General features: G+C 41.7%; 1 protein-coding gene across 1 annotated transcript in view; it reads left to right on the top strand.

The window, feature by feature from the left end:
- The first annotated feature begins 3256 nt into the window (after positions 1-3256).
- EPDR1 (ependymin related 1) overlaps positions 3257-18058 on the top strand; it is a 30638-nt gene continuing 15836 nt past the window's right edge. Inside the window, exon 1 of the mRNA XM_080666996.1 lies at positions 3257-3971. Coding sequence (XP_080523122.1) covers positions 3673-3971 — 299 coding nt within the window. The 5' untranslated portion in view covers positions 3257-3672. The remainder of the gene's footprint in view (positions 3972-18058) is intronic.

The raw sequence follows: 18058 nt of genomic DNA, 5'->3' as shown, positions 1-18058 counted from the left end.
CGCGAACCCGCACTGGCAGCTCCAGTCCCGGACGCGGCAGCTCCCAGCGCAGCCAGCCATGGCCATTGCGGGACCCTATTTATCCCGACACCTCCCCTGACGTGGGCTCGGAATGCTCCCTTGGCAGCAGCAGGCGCGGCGCGGGCTCGCCCTCCGCCGCTCCACCCCCAGCCCTCTCTTTGCAGAAGCGGTGACATCATCTCCTCCAGGCCGCAGCCCTGGGTTGGAACCTGACATTCCCCCCAAAGTCCCTCCTTTTGGGTCTGGCCAGTCCTTTCTCTTCGGACCAAGATAAAGAGCCTCTGGCTGTCGTTTTTGAAAACCGTATTCAAAAGGGTGCGAGAGAGGATTTCAAGAGAAAAACAGCTGCTCTTTTGAGTCAAAGCTGAACTTTTCGTCTTATGCCTTATAGGTTCCCCAAGTACACAGCTGGAAAGAAATAGGGACATCTGCGGCCCTTGAATTCTGGAAAATACTCGCTTCCTCCAGTAGGGGGTAAGAGAAGCGCTGAGTAGCGAGATTGTGTGTGGGATGGGAGCATGCAGTAGTAATTGTTGGCAGAGGATGTAAACAAACAACTACCCCCACTCCGCCCCATGTTGTATGTAGTTTGTTTTGTTGTTATTGTAGTGGCTAATTGACATTAGTTTGGGCTCGAGTTTTTCCAGAATGGCATTTGGTCTCTACCAGCTCCAGTAACAAAACTGCCTAAAGGTTCAATAGCATCTTCTAATTTGAGAAACGTCTTTCATCTACCAACTTTTCCCTTTCTTCTTCTAACTCCCTATTCCTCTCTGCAACATGAATGAAACCCAGGAGAAAACAAAGAAGATTATGGACACCACAGTCTGATAGATCCCTCCCTCCCCTTACCTCCCCCCCTCCCCATGCCAAGTGATTCTAATCCAGCAACCTAAAATCTTGATGTTTGATGTGTTTGGAAACTGTTGTTTAAATTGAGTAAGAAGCTATGTAGTATGGAAAGCAAGGATGTATGTTTTGTTTTCTATTTTATCTTATTTTTAAGAAGAGGTAGTAAAACAAACTGCTGGCTCAGCTATCCACAGAAAAGGGTGGCATTTTGTCACAAGGGTACATAGATCTTCAGGCAGTAAGTTTGCTGGTATACGTTATTTTTTTACGACATTAGAATATGCAAACATGTTCTCTGAATGTTAATGTTAAAATACATAATTTCACTGGAAATCTGAACTTAAGGCAGACAGATTTTTCTCTCCAAAACTTAGAACCACCAAATAAGTTTAGTTTTGACTCTGATCAGGACTGAGGACTAAAATACCCAAGGAACAAAAAGCACAACAGACATTTATTGAGCATTTACAATGGGCTAGGCAAGGTGCCAAGTGCTTTAAATGCATTACCTTATTGGGGGTGGGTACATGAATTAAACACAAATGCATTTCAGGATGTACCCCAGGAGTTTGGTTCCATTTAGAGCAGTAGTTCTCAACCTTTCTAATGCCTCGACCCTTTAATACAGTTCCTCATGTTGTGGTGACTCCAAACCATAAAATTATTTTTGTTGCTACTTCATAACTGTAATTTTGCTACTGTTATGAATTGTAATGTAAATATCTGTGCTTTCCGATGGTCTTAGGCAACCCTGCTAGCGGTTCTCAACAGTAGCAAAATTACAGTTATGAAGTAGCAACGAAAATAATTTTATGGTTGGGGGTCACCACAACGTGAGGAACTGTATGAAAGGGTCGCGGCATTAGGAAGGTTGAGAACCACTGATTGTGGGGAAGCTCCGGCAGCCAGGCCCGTCCAGACAGGTATTTCCGTTTTCTCTAGGACAGATCTCAGTGGTTCTCTTAGAAATGCTAAGCCAGGCTAGCACCATGGCAAGCAAAGGGAGAGCCCCATGAGATCTCCAGGTATTTCCAGCAGTAAAATCCAACGAGACGGAACCCCTGACTTAGTAAAAAAGCTTTTCAACCTGAGTTCTTCTGAGGGAAGAAAACACAGTTTTGAGAAAAAGCTGACCTGCCCTTTTTCCTGTGAGTCGGTTGAGGAGGAAAAGTTGGAGGGGGCTCTTATGTCTGCAGCCAGTTTGAACCTCTAAATTTGTTTAACTGTGCAAGTCCCAAGTCATATTTTGGGTGCTTCCTTGATGTTCTCCATGGCATGTCTTTTAAGAAAGGGTGAGAAGTAAAGAGCCCTTCTCCACCAAGCTCTTTGCTTACCCCAGGAGGTCTGTTGGTAGTCTGTCCCTAGTGTTTCAGGCCAGGAAGGACAGTGGGGGGCAGTAAGGGATTCACGAGGATTCTATCAACCCATCTCCCTCTTCATGCCCTGCTTTAGCACTCAATCCATTAGCCCATCCTTGACCTTTTGCTAAAAGCTCGTGTACCTGAGGAAGTTGCCTTGGCCACTAGCTTCTCTCTAGTAATTCCTTTTCAATCTCAAGTGCCTGCTTCTCTGCCCATCTGTCAAATGTCTGTCATTCTCAGGGGCTTCACCCTCATCCCTCTTTTTGCTCTCTACACCTGCTGCTACTCCAGGTTTTCCTGGCTTGGGCACCATTGACATTAGGGCTAGAAAATTCTTTATTGGAAGAGGGAGGAGGCTGTCCTGTGCATTATCGGTAGTAGCGTCCCTGGCCTCCTCCCACTCGATGCCACTGGCAGCTTAGTCCCCACCCCACTGTGACAATCTAAACCTTTCCAGATACTGCCAACTGTCCCCTGGGGGGAGGGGCAAGGCCTCTCTGGGTGGAGAAACACTGTTTTACTCTTTGGCTTTAGTGACTACTTAGATGCCAATGGTTCACCATCCAGACCTCTCCCCTGGCTGGTCCCTGGAAGTGCTTATTCAACTGTCGCTGGGCTGTTTCCACCTGTATATCCCACAGTCACCTCAAAATCAGCCAATTCTAACTGAATTTATCTTTTCTAGCTCAGCACTATTCGAATCCCCAGTGGCCCAAACCAGAACCCTCTCTGAGTCTAAATCCGTCTCCGTAGTTCCCAACTCTGTTCCACCCTCTGCATTCCCACTGTCACCACTTTACCTCTGACAGCTTCTCTTGTCTGGGTTATGACAGCATCTTCCTCCTTCTTCCCACCTTCTGCCTTGCCTACCTGTTCTCCACAGTGACCTGAGTGAGCTCCCTAAGGCCTCAGCAAGGGACTCTTCTTTCCACTTCTTATTTGGAGGAAAGAGATGTCAATTTTAGCAGAAGGAGCAAGGCATGTGGGCAGAACAAGTGCAGCAGCACTGCGTTCCTGACATTGATTTTGTCCTCCAGTGTGGGGCTACCTGCTGAACAGTTAACTTAGTGGAGAAACGTATTCCTTTACACCGTGCCCTCCACCCCTCCACTTCTAAAACTTGGATGCCCTTCAGGGTGCTAGTGGCACCGCTGCCACTGCATTTCCTGTTGGCAGCAGAGAGCAAGTGAAAACCAAGGGCAGCGGCCTGGGCAGAAAAAGCTCCTGCGCGATTCACCGGAGCCTTCCCTGGCCCGGGGTCCGGCTCCCGCTCTCCAGCATCTTGATCTCAACAGCTCTAGCGGCCGTTACAGGGACAAACAGCAACTTCGACAGAGGACACAGGCACAGCGCAGAGAACCAGTTGCTGCCGCCCGCTGCTTAGCGCCCCCTTGGTCTCGGGCTGGCCTTCCCGGGGTGGCGAGCCTGGTGCACGGAGATGCCAGGGCGCGCTCCCCTCCGCTGGGCTGGGGGCGCCCTGGGCGCCTGGCTGCTGGGAGGCCTGTGGGTCTGGGTACTGGGCGGCCTTGGCGGCCTCGGGGCGGGAGCGCTGGGAGCGGATCCCTGGGGGTCTCCGGGGACGCCGCGCCCTTGCCAGGCACCGCAGCAGTGGGAAGGGCGCCAGGTGCTGTACCGGCAGAGCAGCGGGCGCAACAGCCGCGCCCTGCTCTCCTACGACGGGCTCAACCAGCGTGTGCGGGTGCTGGACGAGAGGAAGGCGCTGATCCCCTGCAAGAGGTACGCGGGCGCGGGGTGGGCGGCCGGGTGGGGTAAGGCTTCCGGGGCTGCTCACTGGCGCTGGATTTCCAGCTGCTCACAGCGCCTCCTTCCCACCAAACAGAACCTTTGCAAGGAGGATAGCTCAGGTTGGGGCTGGGTGGAGCGCTGGGCCCACCTAGGGCTGCCTGCTGGAGGGCACTAAATGAGACCCAGAGGGGCGGTGGCCAGTGAAAGAGGAACCTGGCAGGCCCCAGGCTCTTGGAGCCCTCTTCAGCCTAGCGCATGTCTTCTGCCTAATTTCTTCCTGGAGCAATCTGCGAGGGAGGCACCCAGAACATATATTTTTAAAGAATTAGTCTTTACGTTTTTTTTATAACCCCCACCTGAGAATATGTTTTTATCGATTACTTATTTATTGTTATTATTTTTGAGAGAGAAGAAGGGAGAGAGAGAAACATCGATGGGTCGATCGCTTCCCCTATGCACCCTGACCCAGGTTTGCACCTGCAACCTGGGTCTGTGCAACCTGGACCCAGAATCCAACTACAACCTTTTGGTGTACAGAACGATACTCCAGATAACTGAGCCACCTGGCCAGGGAGAGTCTTTTTAAAGGATATGACACTACAAAGTGTGGGGAATTGACCGAAGAAAAACAATACCCAGGAATTCATCACCCTGTTACAAATACCAAAATTTTGGTTTATTCCCTTACATTTTTAAAAACAAATTTTACATCCTGTGATCAAAAACATGTATTATCTGTATGTTTTTTTTATATAACATGAGGTCTTATGTGTTTTTATTTGCCACGTTATTAGTTGGCCCCCTATCTATTTTTAATGGCTGCACAATTCCATTGAAGGGCTATGGCATAATTTCTTTTAAACCACTGGCCTATAATTCACCTTTCCATATCTGTTGTGATAAAGGACATCCCCTTTCTGAGACCTCATCTTAGTTATGACCCCTTTAAGCCGTGGTTTCTATTTTGGGATCACCACCTGTCAATTACACAGCCTTTCTATTTCTCTGTGTGTCCCTCTCAGGGTTATGCTAGCTTTTCTGTATAGCATTTGCATCATCAGGAGGTGCCATGTGAATGTCCCTGGGCTAAGGCTCCAGCGGGGAATACAATCTGTAGCAAATCTTGATGCCATTTCACCTGAAAGCTTTTGTTGAGTATTAGGCATCGTGGAGAAAGTATGGGATCCTTTCAAAGCAGTACATTCAAGAGTGCAAGATAATGCATTATAAAGTGTAAAACATAAGTACTAGAAGGCCTGGAGTGGCCGAGTCATCGTAGGGTCTGGGAATAGAGCTGTGAGGCCTTTCAAGAACATGAATGTTTTCGGTTAGGTCTTTAAAGACATGGTAATAATAATAGTAACAACCAGCATTTGAGCACTTGCTATATACCAAGCATGGTGCTGAGGACTTTTCCTATATTATATGGTTTGGTTTGAATCTCTCAAGACCTTGACAGTGTAGGATTTATGATACTTATTTTACAGATGGGGAAGCTGAGGTCTAGGGAGACAAAACACCTTTCTTAAGATCACACAACTGAACTTGAGGAAGCAGGGTTGGATTTTTACATCTGTGATGTACATTTGTTTGTTCATTTATTCACTTATTATACATGCATTTGTGTTTGTGTGGGGGGGCACTGTGTGTAAACAGGCTTCAGGGAGGTCGTAGTTTGGGGGCGGAGTCACACAAATAAAAACTTTCCATACAGGGAGAGGAGGGATGATTTGCATGATGAGAGTGCCTCAGATGGGCACCTAACCCAGGTGTCCTGGAGAAGGTGAAACATGAGTGAGTTCTAAAGCCCCTGTATAAGCTGACCAGAGGAGGTATGGAGGGAACAATGGTTCAGGGGGATGCAAGTGAGTATATTCCAGGTCCAGCTTGTGTGCCATTCTAGAGCAGACATGACTGAGTATATTCCAAGAACTGCAGGCCAATCACTGTTAGGACTGAAGCACAGAGTATGATGAGAGGTTGGGGGTCCACTGAAGGATTTTTAAACCGTGGAATGTCATGATTGGATAATACTGAGATCATTAGATGCAAGGTTGATAATGAAGGAGAGCAAGAGTAACAGCAAGAACATGCCCTAGGAGAGTTTTGTAGAGGTCTAGGACTCTAGGTGAAAGACAGGTAGTGGCAACAGTGACAAGGAGAAGTGGACACAGTAGGGAAGCGTTGATGAGGTTTATTGAAGGACATGAAAATGATTAGACAGTGTGTGGCTACGATGGTGATGGAGAGGGAAGCATCATTTGGCTTCTGAAGGTAACCATATGATGGCATGGAATGAATGGTGATGCTATTCACTGAGATAGGGTTTGACCTTCTGCGTTTCTGGTTAAGGATTGATTGCTACTCTTCATGTGCGTTGATGTGAAGGCTGGTACAGAGTGGTGTAGTGATGAATAGTCATGATGAAGATGAACTGTAGACGCAGAGAAGAGTGTGGCCCAGAGAAGGATAGGGTTTACTCTGAGATGGTATTTAAAAATTTTAAGAGATTAAGCTTTAGAGTCAGACAAATCTGGGTCTCTGGGTAAGTTACTAAAGCTTTCTCAGTCTTAGGTTCTTCATTTACCAAATGGGAACACTAATAATGCCTAGTTTATTGGATTGTTGCGGGATTAAAAGAGTTCAAGTGTGTAAAGCACATAGTGCAGTGTCTGACACAGAGGTTGCTCAGCACATGGCCATGCTGTCCCTGTCTCCACCATTATCATCACCACCCTGGTGAATTAACCGTGGCCCAGAGACTCTCTGCCAGCCCTGTGGGCTCAGAAACCTGGTCCCTCAGGCACTCCAGGGCCCTTCCTTTCAGAGCTGAGTTGATTAAGCAAGCCCAAATGCTAAACTGTATATTTCAATGAGTGCTGTAGCCAGCATGGGGGCCAGGATTCTCAAATCCACAAGATTTGAGAATTCTCTCCCTGTAGGCGGAACTGTGTGGGAGCCAAATTATAATCAGGAGATTGTGAGCAAAGAGTTGGAACAAATTCATTGAATCTAATGATTGCCTGCTCTAGGCTAGGCTGTAAGCTCAATATTGAGCTTTCCATCATGAATAACACAAGCCAGCTCAGAGTAATGAGGCTAAGATAAAGTGGTGCATTCATTTTCACTATAGAGATGCTTTGTCACTGGTTCATTGATAGTCCAGGTTCTCCCTACTCTGCACAGAGCCTTGGTGGGTCTTACTCAGGTCTGTCATAGCAACCTTTCTTCCTCTATAACTCCATGATTGACAGATATGGTCTTTATGGGTGTGTGTTGTATCTTTAGTGGGGTCACAGCCAAATCTTGCTGGCCTGGAAGCTTTTTTGTTCCGTGTGGTGATTTCTTATTTCCTGCCCTGATCCATCAAGTGTTGGTTTCACAGTTTAACTTTTAGAAGATAATTTATTCCCCCTCTTTCCAATTTCTTGGCAGGGTTCTATCTCACAGTCCCATCTCTGGCCCTATGTAGGATGTAGAAAAGAATGTTTAATGCATAAATACATTTTAAAGCTTTTTAAATGTAGATTGGTTGGAACAAACTCAGGAACTTTTTCATGTATTAGCAGTCTGGCCAAGAAACCAGATGTTATTTAAAGAAAATATGGATGGGTTGTCTCTTCATATTTATTAGTAAGTTGAGAAGTAAGTTTTAGAATTGGATCAACTTCTTAAGATTTTTATTTTGCATTCAGATAGTTATGGAAAATACTATTGACAGTTACTGTTGAGTGACTAGGATTTTCCAGGCTCTCTTTACCCTGAGAGGATGGAAAAGATTAAACAACTTTACAAGCTTCAGATAAGACAAGACTTAGCAGAGAATGGGAAATGTTAGCATTTGATACTATTTTTTTTGTTCCAACTGTCTCTTCTGATTCCTTGATTAAACTCATAAGTATTATATTTAAAGACTGAAGAAAAGCAAGAAGATTATTTTCATAATCAGTCAACATGTTGAACTTTATGGAAGGAACAATGTAGATACTGAATTTATTTGGTTACCCATAACTTACTCCTCCCACTTATGAAATGGTGCCTTAGAGTGTTGTAATTGATGAAGCTACTCATGTAGAGTGAGCAGAGAAACATTAAGATAATATGGATTGGAAGAATTTATCACGGCGGAAAACTAAGATGACGGCATAAGGTATACACCTGTACGTGCTGCCTCTCACAACCACACCAAAACTACAACTAAAAGACAAAACGTCTATCACCCAGAACCACGGAAAAGCTGGCTGAGTAGAAGTTCTACAACTAGAAGGAAAGAGAAAAGAGCATTGAGACGTGCACAAGCGCGGAAAAGCTGAGTTACAGGAGGCGGGTGAATCGCGCGAATCGGGCTGGCGGCGGGCGACTGGGTGCACTGCTTTTTTTCAACCCGAAGGGAGACACAAGCTCCCAATTACTCTGAACTCCAGTTTCTGGCGAGACTCTGGGGAACCAGACTCCTACAGGGAGAAGCTGGACTGTCTGCCATTGGGTTGGAAAGTGAGGGTGGCTTTCTTGCAGAGGTGTGTGCAGGAATCATTGTTTACTGTGCTGGGGCATGGGACATGGGGACACAGAAACTTGGAGATGCAGAGACAGCTGACTGGCAGCCATCGCTGTTTGCCACACCCTAGCCCAGTGATTCCCTGAGACCCTGCCCCGCACAATTTACAAACCCACCCAAGCCCTACGCAGCAGCTTTTGCATATAAATGGCCTGCCCTATTGCAGCTTAACCTAACAAACTGCAGCTCTGGTCAGACAGCTCCAAAACTTCCAAGCAAAGAGGAGAAATCTGCAGATCTCGCTGTAGCTCCTCCTGGGTGGCCTCAGACAGTAGCTGACCTGCACCCCATTGGAGATCCAGAAGCTAGTGTACCTAGTCATCAGTGTGAGACGACACCAGATTTCAGCTCCTTACATCCATAAGTGACACATTCAAGAGGCAGACTCAGTGAGCACCAAAGCCCCACTGAAACAAGTCCTGCCCCATAAGGGTGTCTCCAGCACAGCAGTTCTTCCTTTATAGACACAGTAGATCCTCACAGCCAATTGGCCTGGAGGTCATTCCTCCCAGTGTACCAACAGCAATCAAGGCTTAACTACAACAAGACTTTGCACTCAGCCCACAAAGGGGTGCACCAAGAGTGTCCAACTCAGGTGATAGGGGAGGCTGAACCACTGGGCCCTATAGGTCACCTACCACACAAAGCCACTCCATCAACACAGGGAAGCAGCCAGAATGCAGAGGCAAAGAAACATGTCACGAATGAAAGAAATGGAGGAAAGCAAACTACTGGACGACATAGAGTTCAAGACCACATTTATAAGGTTACTCAAGAATCTTCTAAAATCCTCTGAGGAACTTAGTGAGACCTTTAAGGATCTTAATGAGAATGCCAAAAAATGGAAAAGGACCAGTCAGAAATTAAGCATACACTGTCTGAAATAAAGAATATATAGAAATTCAACAGTAGATCAAAGGACCCCAAGAATCAAACCAAAGATCTGAAATATGAGGAAACAAAAAACACCCAACCAGAAAAACAAAAAGAAAAAAGAATCCAAAAATATGAAGATAGTGTAAGGAGCCTCTGGGACAACTTTAAGAGTACCAACATCCGAATTTTTGGGGTGCCAGAAGAAGAGAGAGAGCAAAATATTGAAAACCTATTAGAAGAAATAATGACAGATAACTTTCCCTACCTGGTGAAAGAAATAGACTTACAAGTCCAGGAAGCACAGAGAACCCCAAATAAGAGGAATCCAAAGAGGACCACACCAAGACACATCATAATTAAAATGCCAAGGGCAAAAGACAGAGAGAATCTCAAAAGCAGCAAGAGAAAAACAGTTAGTTACCTACAAGGGAGTACCTATATGACTGTCAGCTGATTTCTCAACAGAAACTATGCAGGCCAGAAGGGAGTGGCAAGAAATATTCAAAGTGATGAACAGCAAGAATCTACAACAACCAAGATTACTCTACCCAGCAAAGCTATCATTTAGAATTGAAGGTCAGATAAAGAACTTTACAGACAAGAAAAAGCTAAAGGAGTTCATCACCACCAAACCAGGATTATATGAAAAGCTGAAGGGGTATTCTTTAAGAAGAGGAAAAAGAAGAAAAAGGTAAAGATAAAAATTATGAACAACAAAATGACAACAAATACATACCTATCAACAAGTGCATCTAAAAATCAAGTGAATAAAAAATCTGATGAACAGAATAAACTGATGAATATAATAGAATTAGGGACATAGAAAGGGAATGGACTGACAATTCTCAGGGGAAAGGGGGTGTGAGGGGTGCAGGAAGAGATTGGACAAAAATCTTACACCTATGGATAAAGACAGTGGGGGGGGGGAAGGGCATGGGGTGGGGTGGGGAATTAGGTGGAGGGGAGCTATGGGAGAATAAAAAGAGGAACACCTGTAATAATCTGAACAATAAAGATTTATTTAAAAAAAAAGATAATATGGATTGATAAGTGAGGGATACTATCTTAGAAGACTGTTCAACAACTAATCCTAAAATGGGCAGAGGACCTGAACAGACATTTCTCCAAAGAGGGCCTACAGATGGCCAGTAGACATATGAAAAGATGCTCTATATTACTAATCATCAGAGAGCTGCAAAGTAAAACCACAATGATATGTCACCTCACATCTGTCAGAATGGCTATCATCAATAAATCAACAAACAATAGGTGTTGTCGAGGATGTGGAAAAAAGGAAACCCTTGTGCTCTGTTGGTGGGATTGCAAATTGGTGCAGCCACTATGGAAAACAGTAAGGAGATTCCTCAAAAAATTAAAAATAGAACTACCATATGACCTAGCAATCTCTCTTCTGGGTATTTATCTGAAGAAATCCAAAACACCATTTTTTAAAGATATATGCACCCCTATGTTCATTGCATCATTATTTACAATAGCCAAAATATGGAAGCAACCCAAGTGCCCATCAACAGAATAGTGGATAAAAAGAAGTGGTGCATATATACAATGGAATATTACTCTGCTATAAAAAAGACTTAAATCTTACCATCTGCATCAACATGGATGGACGTAGAGGGTATTGTGTTAAGTGAAATAAGTCAGACTGAGGAAGACAAATGCCCTATGATTTCACTTACATGTGGAATCTAAAAAACAAAATAAATGAACAAACAGAAACAAACTCACAGATATAGGGAACATTTTGATGGTTGTCAGATGGGAAGGGATTTGGGGGCTGGATAAAAAAGGTGAAGAGATTAAGAAGTGCAAATTGGTAGTTACAGAATAGTCATGGAAATGTAAAGTACAATATAGAAAATATAGTCAATAATATTGTAATAACTATGTATGGTGTCAGGTGAGTACTAGACTCATTGTGGGGATTACTTCATAAGTTATATAAATGTCTAATCACTATGCTGTACAACTGAAACTAATATAATATTGAATCTCAACTGTAATAGAAAAATTAAAAAACAAACAATCAATCCTATCTGTTTAGGGATTTTTTTGGGGGAGGGGAGGGTAAAAGATGAAAAGAAAAATAAGAATTGGCAAGTGGTTTGTATTCAAAATCTGGTCAGTCCATGTTTGTGTCAATTTTTTCAGAGCATTTAATTTCTTAGAGAACAGAATGTCATTTCTTTTTTTTTGTTTTGTTCATCCTAACCCAAGGATATTTTCCCATTGATCTTTTGGAGAGAGTGGAAGAAAGAGGGAAAGACAGAGAGAAACATCTATGTTAGAGAAACGCTTTGATTGGTTGCCTCCTGTACATGCCCTGACCAGGGAGAAGCCTGCAACAAGGCATGTACCTTTGACCAGAATCAAACCAGGGACCCTTTGGTCAGCAAGCCGAGGCTCTATCCATGGAACTAAATTGGCTAGGGCGGATTTTAATTTCTTTTACCTATTTTTCCCCTCAAAAAAACACCTAGTGTAGTGGGGAGAGGATGGGCATTCATTTAGACTGTTATGGGATAGCAAACCTTGCTTCTAATCTTGGCTTCACTACAACAAGGTCCTTAACTTCTCAGAACATCAGTTTTTTCCATCTTTTAATTTAATTTAATTTAATTTAATGTTGATACTAAATATTTAGGTCTTCTTAAGTTAGGTACAGATAAGTTTAAATTATACCATAAAAAAATTATACCATAAAAGCATGCTTCTATTATATGAGGGTAATTTCTGTTTATATCATGATACAATGAATTTGAAATAGATTCTAAAATTTTTCTCAACACATATTGATTTTAATCTTATGTATGGTGTAAGTTGGTGATCTAGTTTCTTTCTTTCTTTTTTTTTTTTTTTGCGTGTACTGTCCCATTTTCCCAACACTATTTATTGAAGAGACTGTCTACTGTACGGTATGCTCTTGCCTCATTTGTCAACTATTAATTGACCATAAAAGCATGGGTTTATCTCTGGGCTTTCTGTTCTGTTTCATTGATCTATATGCCGGTTCTTATGCCAATATCAGGCTGTTTTAATTACAATGGCCTTGCATTAGTATAGTCTGATATCAAGTAGTGTTGATACCTCCAACTTTGTTCTTCTTTCTCAAAATTGCTGGGGCTATTTGGGTCTTTTTGGTTCCATATACCTTTTTGCAATATTTTTCTAGATCTGTGAATTATACCATTGGCATTTTAATAGGAATTGTGTTGAACCTATAGATTGCTTTGAGTAGTATGGACATTTTAAAAGTGTTAATTCTTCCAATCCATGAACACAGTATATGCTTCCACTTATTTCTATCTTCTTCAATTTTTTTTCTTCAATATCTTTTAATTTTCTAAGTATAGGTCTTTTACCTCCTTGGCTAAATTTATTCCTAGGTACCTTATTTTTTCTTTTTGTTGCAATAATTTTTTTCTTTTTAAACTATCTCACACTTTGAGAAAAGTTGCAATGGTAGTCCACAGCCATCATTTCCTGCCACTCCCTCACACACACACCCATCTATTTGAGAGTGAGTTGCCATCTTTATATCCCCACAACTCCCAAATACTTGAATGTGCATTTGCTAACAAGAAGGACTTTTTTCCCCCTACATAGCTGCAACACAACCGTAAAAATAAAGAAATTAACATGGATTCATTTCTACCATTTGAAATTAAGGTCTCATTCAAGTTTTGACAGTTGTTCTTTTCATGTTCTTTATATCAAAAGGACCCAGTTTATATTCAAGCATTGCATTCAGGTGTTGTGTCTTTTTGTTCTTTTTCTATCTGTTTGTCAGTCTTTCTTGCACTTCAGTACTTTTGAAGATTACAGTCTAGTATTTTTGTAAGAATGTTTTCCAGATTGGGTTTATCTTCATAATTAGATTCAAGTTATTCACATATGGTAGGAATATCATTCTGATTTTACTTTGATTATTCGATTAACTAATGTTTAGAAGATTTCCTCAGTGTGAAGTGTCACTTTTTTACTTTGTAAATAGTAAGTATTTTGTAGGGAGATATTTTAAAAATATGTGCATATCCCATTTTTCCTTAAACTTTCAATTTATCCATTTACTTATATTAGCATGGGCTCAAGGATTATCATTTCATTAGCTCTCATTGTTTATTTTGATGTTCAAATTGTTCCATATTTGGCTAGTGGGACCCTCTTCAAGTTGGCCTCTATGTTCTTTTTATATGTCTCTCTTAGTCTTTGGGTGTTTTCAGACAAACAAGATATTCCAACATAACCTTTACTTTCCATGCCAGAGTCTTGGAATAAATAATCTATTTCTCAAGAAGCTCTAGTTACTTTTACTGGAGAATAATATTTGGAAGCCAAGATCTCTGCTATAGTTGTGCTCATGGCTATTGAGTTGGCTGCTCCCAACCTTCTCAGTGGACAAATCAAGAAGATATAGGTTTGAACACACACACACACACACACACACACACACACACACACACACCACTCACACATATATACACACATTTACATCTACATTTATTTCTAAACTTCCAATTCTAATTCATAGAGGTATATTTACTATACCAATGCCTCTAATTCTAACCTACTATCATGTTGTTCATTCTAGTTTTCTCTAGTTCACTTTTGTGACTCCCTTCTCAGAGGAAACTGGCTCCCATTATTTAGTTGCATTAGGTAACCAATTGTGCATTGCTATGATGCTTCTCTTTAGATGATGTCCCCTTGCGTGCTGCCTCTCAGGACAGGCTAAAAGATGCCTACCTTGTTTGGCCCTGTCGAATGGCTCTAAGTTGTTTAGTGAGAGCAATGTAGAGAGATCACATTGTTGTTGTTGGTTTTTTTTTTTTGTGTGTGTGTGTGTGTGTGTGTATTTTTTAATCTCTCCGGGTAACATCATTGTAAATTCTGAGAATGTGTCTGTGTGGCTAAGGGAGGAAAATTAGTATAAAGTGCTCAACACATTTATTTGATCGTAAACCTAGATTTGCATGGATTGGGCTTTCATTTTATGAAATCATGATTTTCAGCAATTCAGGAGAATGACTCTTATTTATTTATTTACTTATTTTTAAAAAATATTTTTATTGATTTCAGAGAGGAAGGGAAAGAGAGAAAAACATCAATGATGAGAGAAAATCATTGATTGGCTGCCTCCTGCATGCCCTCATACTGGGAACTGAGCCCACAACCTGGGCATGAGCCCTGATAACTTGAATCAAACCATGACCTCCTGGCTCATAGATTGAGGCTCAACAACTGAGCTATGCTGGCCGGGCAAGAGAACGACTTTTTTAGCCTTGACTTCCTCCTCTAGATCCCTGATGGCTAGAGCCAGCCTTTTCTTTCATTAGCTCAGACTGCTTGTGGCCTTTTGATCCCTGTAAAATAAACCATACTGACTTGAAATACTTAATTTTTCTTCAAGAATAAGATATTCTTGGAAGCCCATAAAGTTTGCTTTCAGAGTCTTAATTCTATGGGTCTGTTGTTGAAATGTGACAGTGAAGAACAAGAAGTTTCAAAGAAGATAAGCCCAGGAAAAGTAAAGGAACTGGCCAGTGTAAGACTAACATAAATAGAAGCCAGAGGTAGTCGCCATACTGCTCTGAAAACATATTTACTCCTTTCCATTAACTTTGAACTCTTTCTTCCTGATTCTGCTCTCAAAGATGATGGTCAGAGGCAAAGTGCCCAAAAATCTGAAAATATTCCACCAATCAGTGGTTTGTTTTTCCTGGAATAAATGTGATAGTCTTATATTTCCCCAATTCCAGTAAAAATCTTCTATTCCCCCCTTTATAATTTATTTTACCCATCTTTAAAGAAATTTTTTTTCTCTTGATTCTACCAGCTGAAACCCCATTCTCCCCTTATACTGAAAGCAAATCTTATGCTAACTTCAATTTCTTTCCTCTCATGCTCTCTTGAACCCCCTCCAATCAAACTTTCACCATCTCTACTGAAACTGCTGTGGTCAAGAGCAATGTGCTCCACATTACTAATCAACTGATATTTATCAGTCCTTGGTTTATTGTTGACCATTTCTTCCATCTTGCTATACTTTCTTCATGTGGCTTTCAGGACACTACACTCTTCTGGTTTCCTCTCCCACCTTATTTCTTCTCCTTCTCAGTCTCCTTTCTTTTTCCTCCTCTTCTCTCAGACCATTAATAGTAGAATGCCCCAGGGCTCAGCCCTTTACTTTTCTGTCTACACTTCTCTCTTGTTGATTTCATCTAGGTCATGGCTTTAAATGCCATCTTTACATGGAAGACTCCACATGTATATATGAAGCCTATAGCTCTCTCCTGAACTCTATACTCATATATCCAAATGCTTAGTTGAGTTCTTCATTTGGATCTCTAGTAGTCATCTCAAACTCAACATGTCCAGAACTAATGAGTGTTCTGCAAGCAAACAAACAAACAGAAGTTCTTCCTCTTAAAAATTTTTTTTTATCCCAGCCTATAGCAACTCCAATTGCTTAAGATCAATTCTTGCCACAAGTAATCCATAAGTAAATCCTGTTGACTCTAATTTCAGTATAGATCCAGAATCTGAACACAACTTTACTATCATCTTGGCCCAAACCTTCATCATTCTTGCCTGGATTTTTGCAATAGCCTCTTCATGAGTTCTCTTACTTTTGCCATTATCCCCTTGTTCTCAAGACAGGATCTTGAGTAATTCCACTAAAAATGTTGTATCATATCACTTGGCTGCTCAAAACCCTCCAATGCCTTGCTGTCTCTCAAAGTAAATGTCCTTACAAGGACCTCACCATCCTACAGGACCTGCTCTCCCATCCCCTCTACACCTTGTGTCTGACATCATCACTCCACCATCATCGTTATCGCATCTCCAGCTCACTCACTTCAGCCCAGGACCTCAGCATGCTTCTTACCCTTTGGCACTGTGTTGTTCCCTCTGCCTAGAAAGAACTTTTCCTTAAAAAGGTACATGACCCGCTCCCAAATTAGGCTGTCTCTGTTCTTCACATTCTCATATTCCCCAATTCACTGCCTTATGTGTTCAAGATACCTAACCACTATCTAACATACTATTTAATACTTTTTAAGTCTTTCCCCCCTCCCCCAAATTCTGTAAGCTCATCCATACCAACTAGTCTCTTTCTATCATCTCTGAACTCCTGGTTTCTCCTCTTTCAGGTCTCAGCTTGTCATATCCTCAGAGGGGCCTTTTGTGACCACCAAACAAACCCCTCCCTACAAGCTACTGCATAGCACACTTAGTTCTGTGTTTCTCAGGACACTATCACTGCATAACAGTGTCTTATCTGTTCAGTTGTCTGGTGTTTATTGTCTGTCTCTCTTCCCTAGAATGAGGGGAGAATGTTATCATCTGATTTACTAGCAAATTCCCAGAAACTAGAGGTGCTTGGTACATAGAAAGTTTCAACAAATGTGTGTTGAATGACTAAATACCATTTTTATGGCTTTTGGGTTACTAGTATTATACACATTCATGGTGGAAATCTTAGATAACATGGAAGAACAAAATAAAGAGGGTAAAGATCTCATAATCCTGCTATCCAGGATTAACAACCCTGGTAAATGTGCTTCTGGATTTTTCTCTATTCCTGTATATACAATTTTTTTTTCCCATTGCTTTTCAGACAGAGTGGAAGTGAGGGTGAAGAGGTGGTGTATATACAATTTAACATTAACATGGAAACATGCTATGCAGTTGTTTTTTATTTAACAAAATATTGTGTATATTTCTCATGCCACTAAGAACCTTTAACAGAATCATTTTTAGTGACTGTGGTATTCTAGCTAATGGATAGAACATTGTTTCGGAAGCAGTACCTTATTATGGGACAATTATGTTTCGTTATCCTCAATTTTTCACTAGTAAAAAGAACTACATGTATTACTTTGTGCAATTATATGTGTGCCATTTAAAAATATAATTTGGATAAATTCCTAGATAACAGAATGATAGAAAAGGAATTTGCACATTAAAATTTTTTGAAACTTTGCCCTTCAGGAAAGTTGTTCCAACTGATATTTTAATTGATAGACTATGAGTATTCATGTTTCCCACACCTATAAGGTGTCTAATTATTTTTAGTGGTTTCTTAACATGATCAGAAACAGAAGGGCAAAATGATGTACCTGCAGTGATGTCACACCGCCTTGCTATGGTTCTCTTTCAAATGTGAATGCCTCTAATATTTCAGTTAAGTCTCCTACAGACTGCTGGTTTAACAAAGATACTCTGCTAGTAAATATTTTTCTGACCTTTTATAGAATTTATTCTAGCCCTAGCTGATTTGGCTCAGTGGATAGAGTGTCGGCCTGCTGTCAGGAGGGTCCCAGGTTTAATTTTGGTCAAGGGCACAAGCCCTGGTTGCAGGCTCAATCCCCACTAGATGGCTTGCAGGAGGCAGCCAATCAATGACTCTCTCTCATCATTATTGTTTCTCTCTCTCTCTCCCTCTCCCTTCCTCTCTGAAATCAATAAAAATATATTTTTAAAAAAGAATGTATTCTAATCAAGATAGATGTTAAATTTCACCAACTTACAGTGATTTTAACTAATAGATTGCTTACCATTAAACCATCTTTGCATTCCTAAAATAAATCTAACTTAAAATTACACATATTTTTTAATAGTT

The sequence above is a fragment of the Plecotus auritus genome (assembly GCF_963455305.1).
Source record: "Plecotus auritus genome assembly, chromosome: 4".
Lineage (NCBI taxonomy): Eukaryota > Metazoa > Chordata > Mammalia > Chiroptera > Vespertilionidae > Plecotus > Plecotus auritus.
Note: the sequence above shows the minus strand (reverse complement) of the source record. Positions and strands in the feature narration are given on the sequence as shown.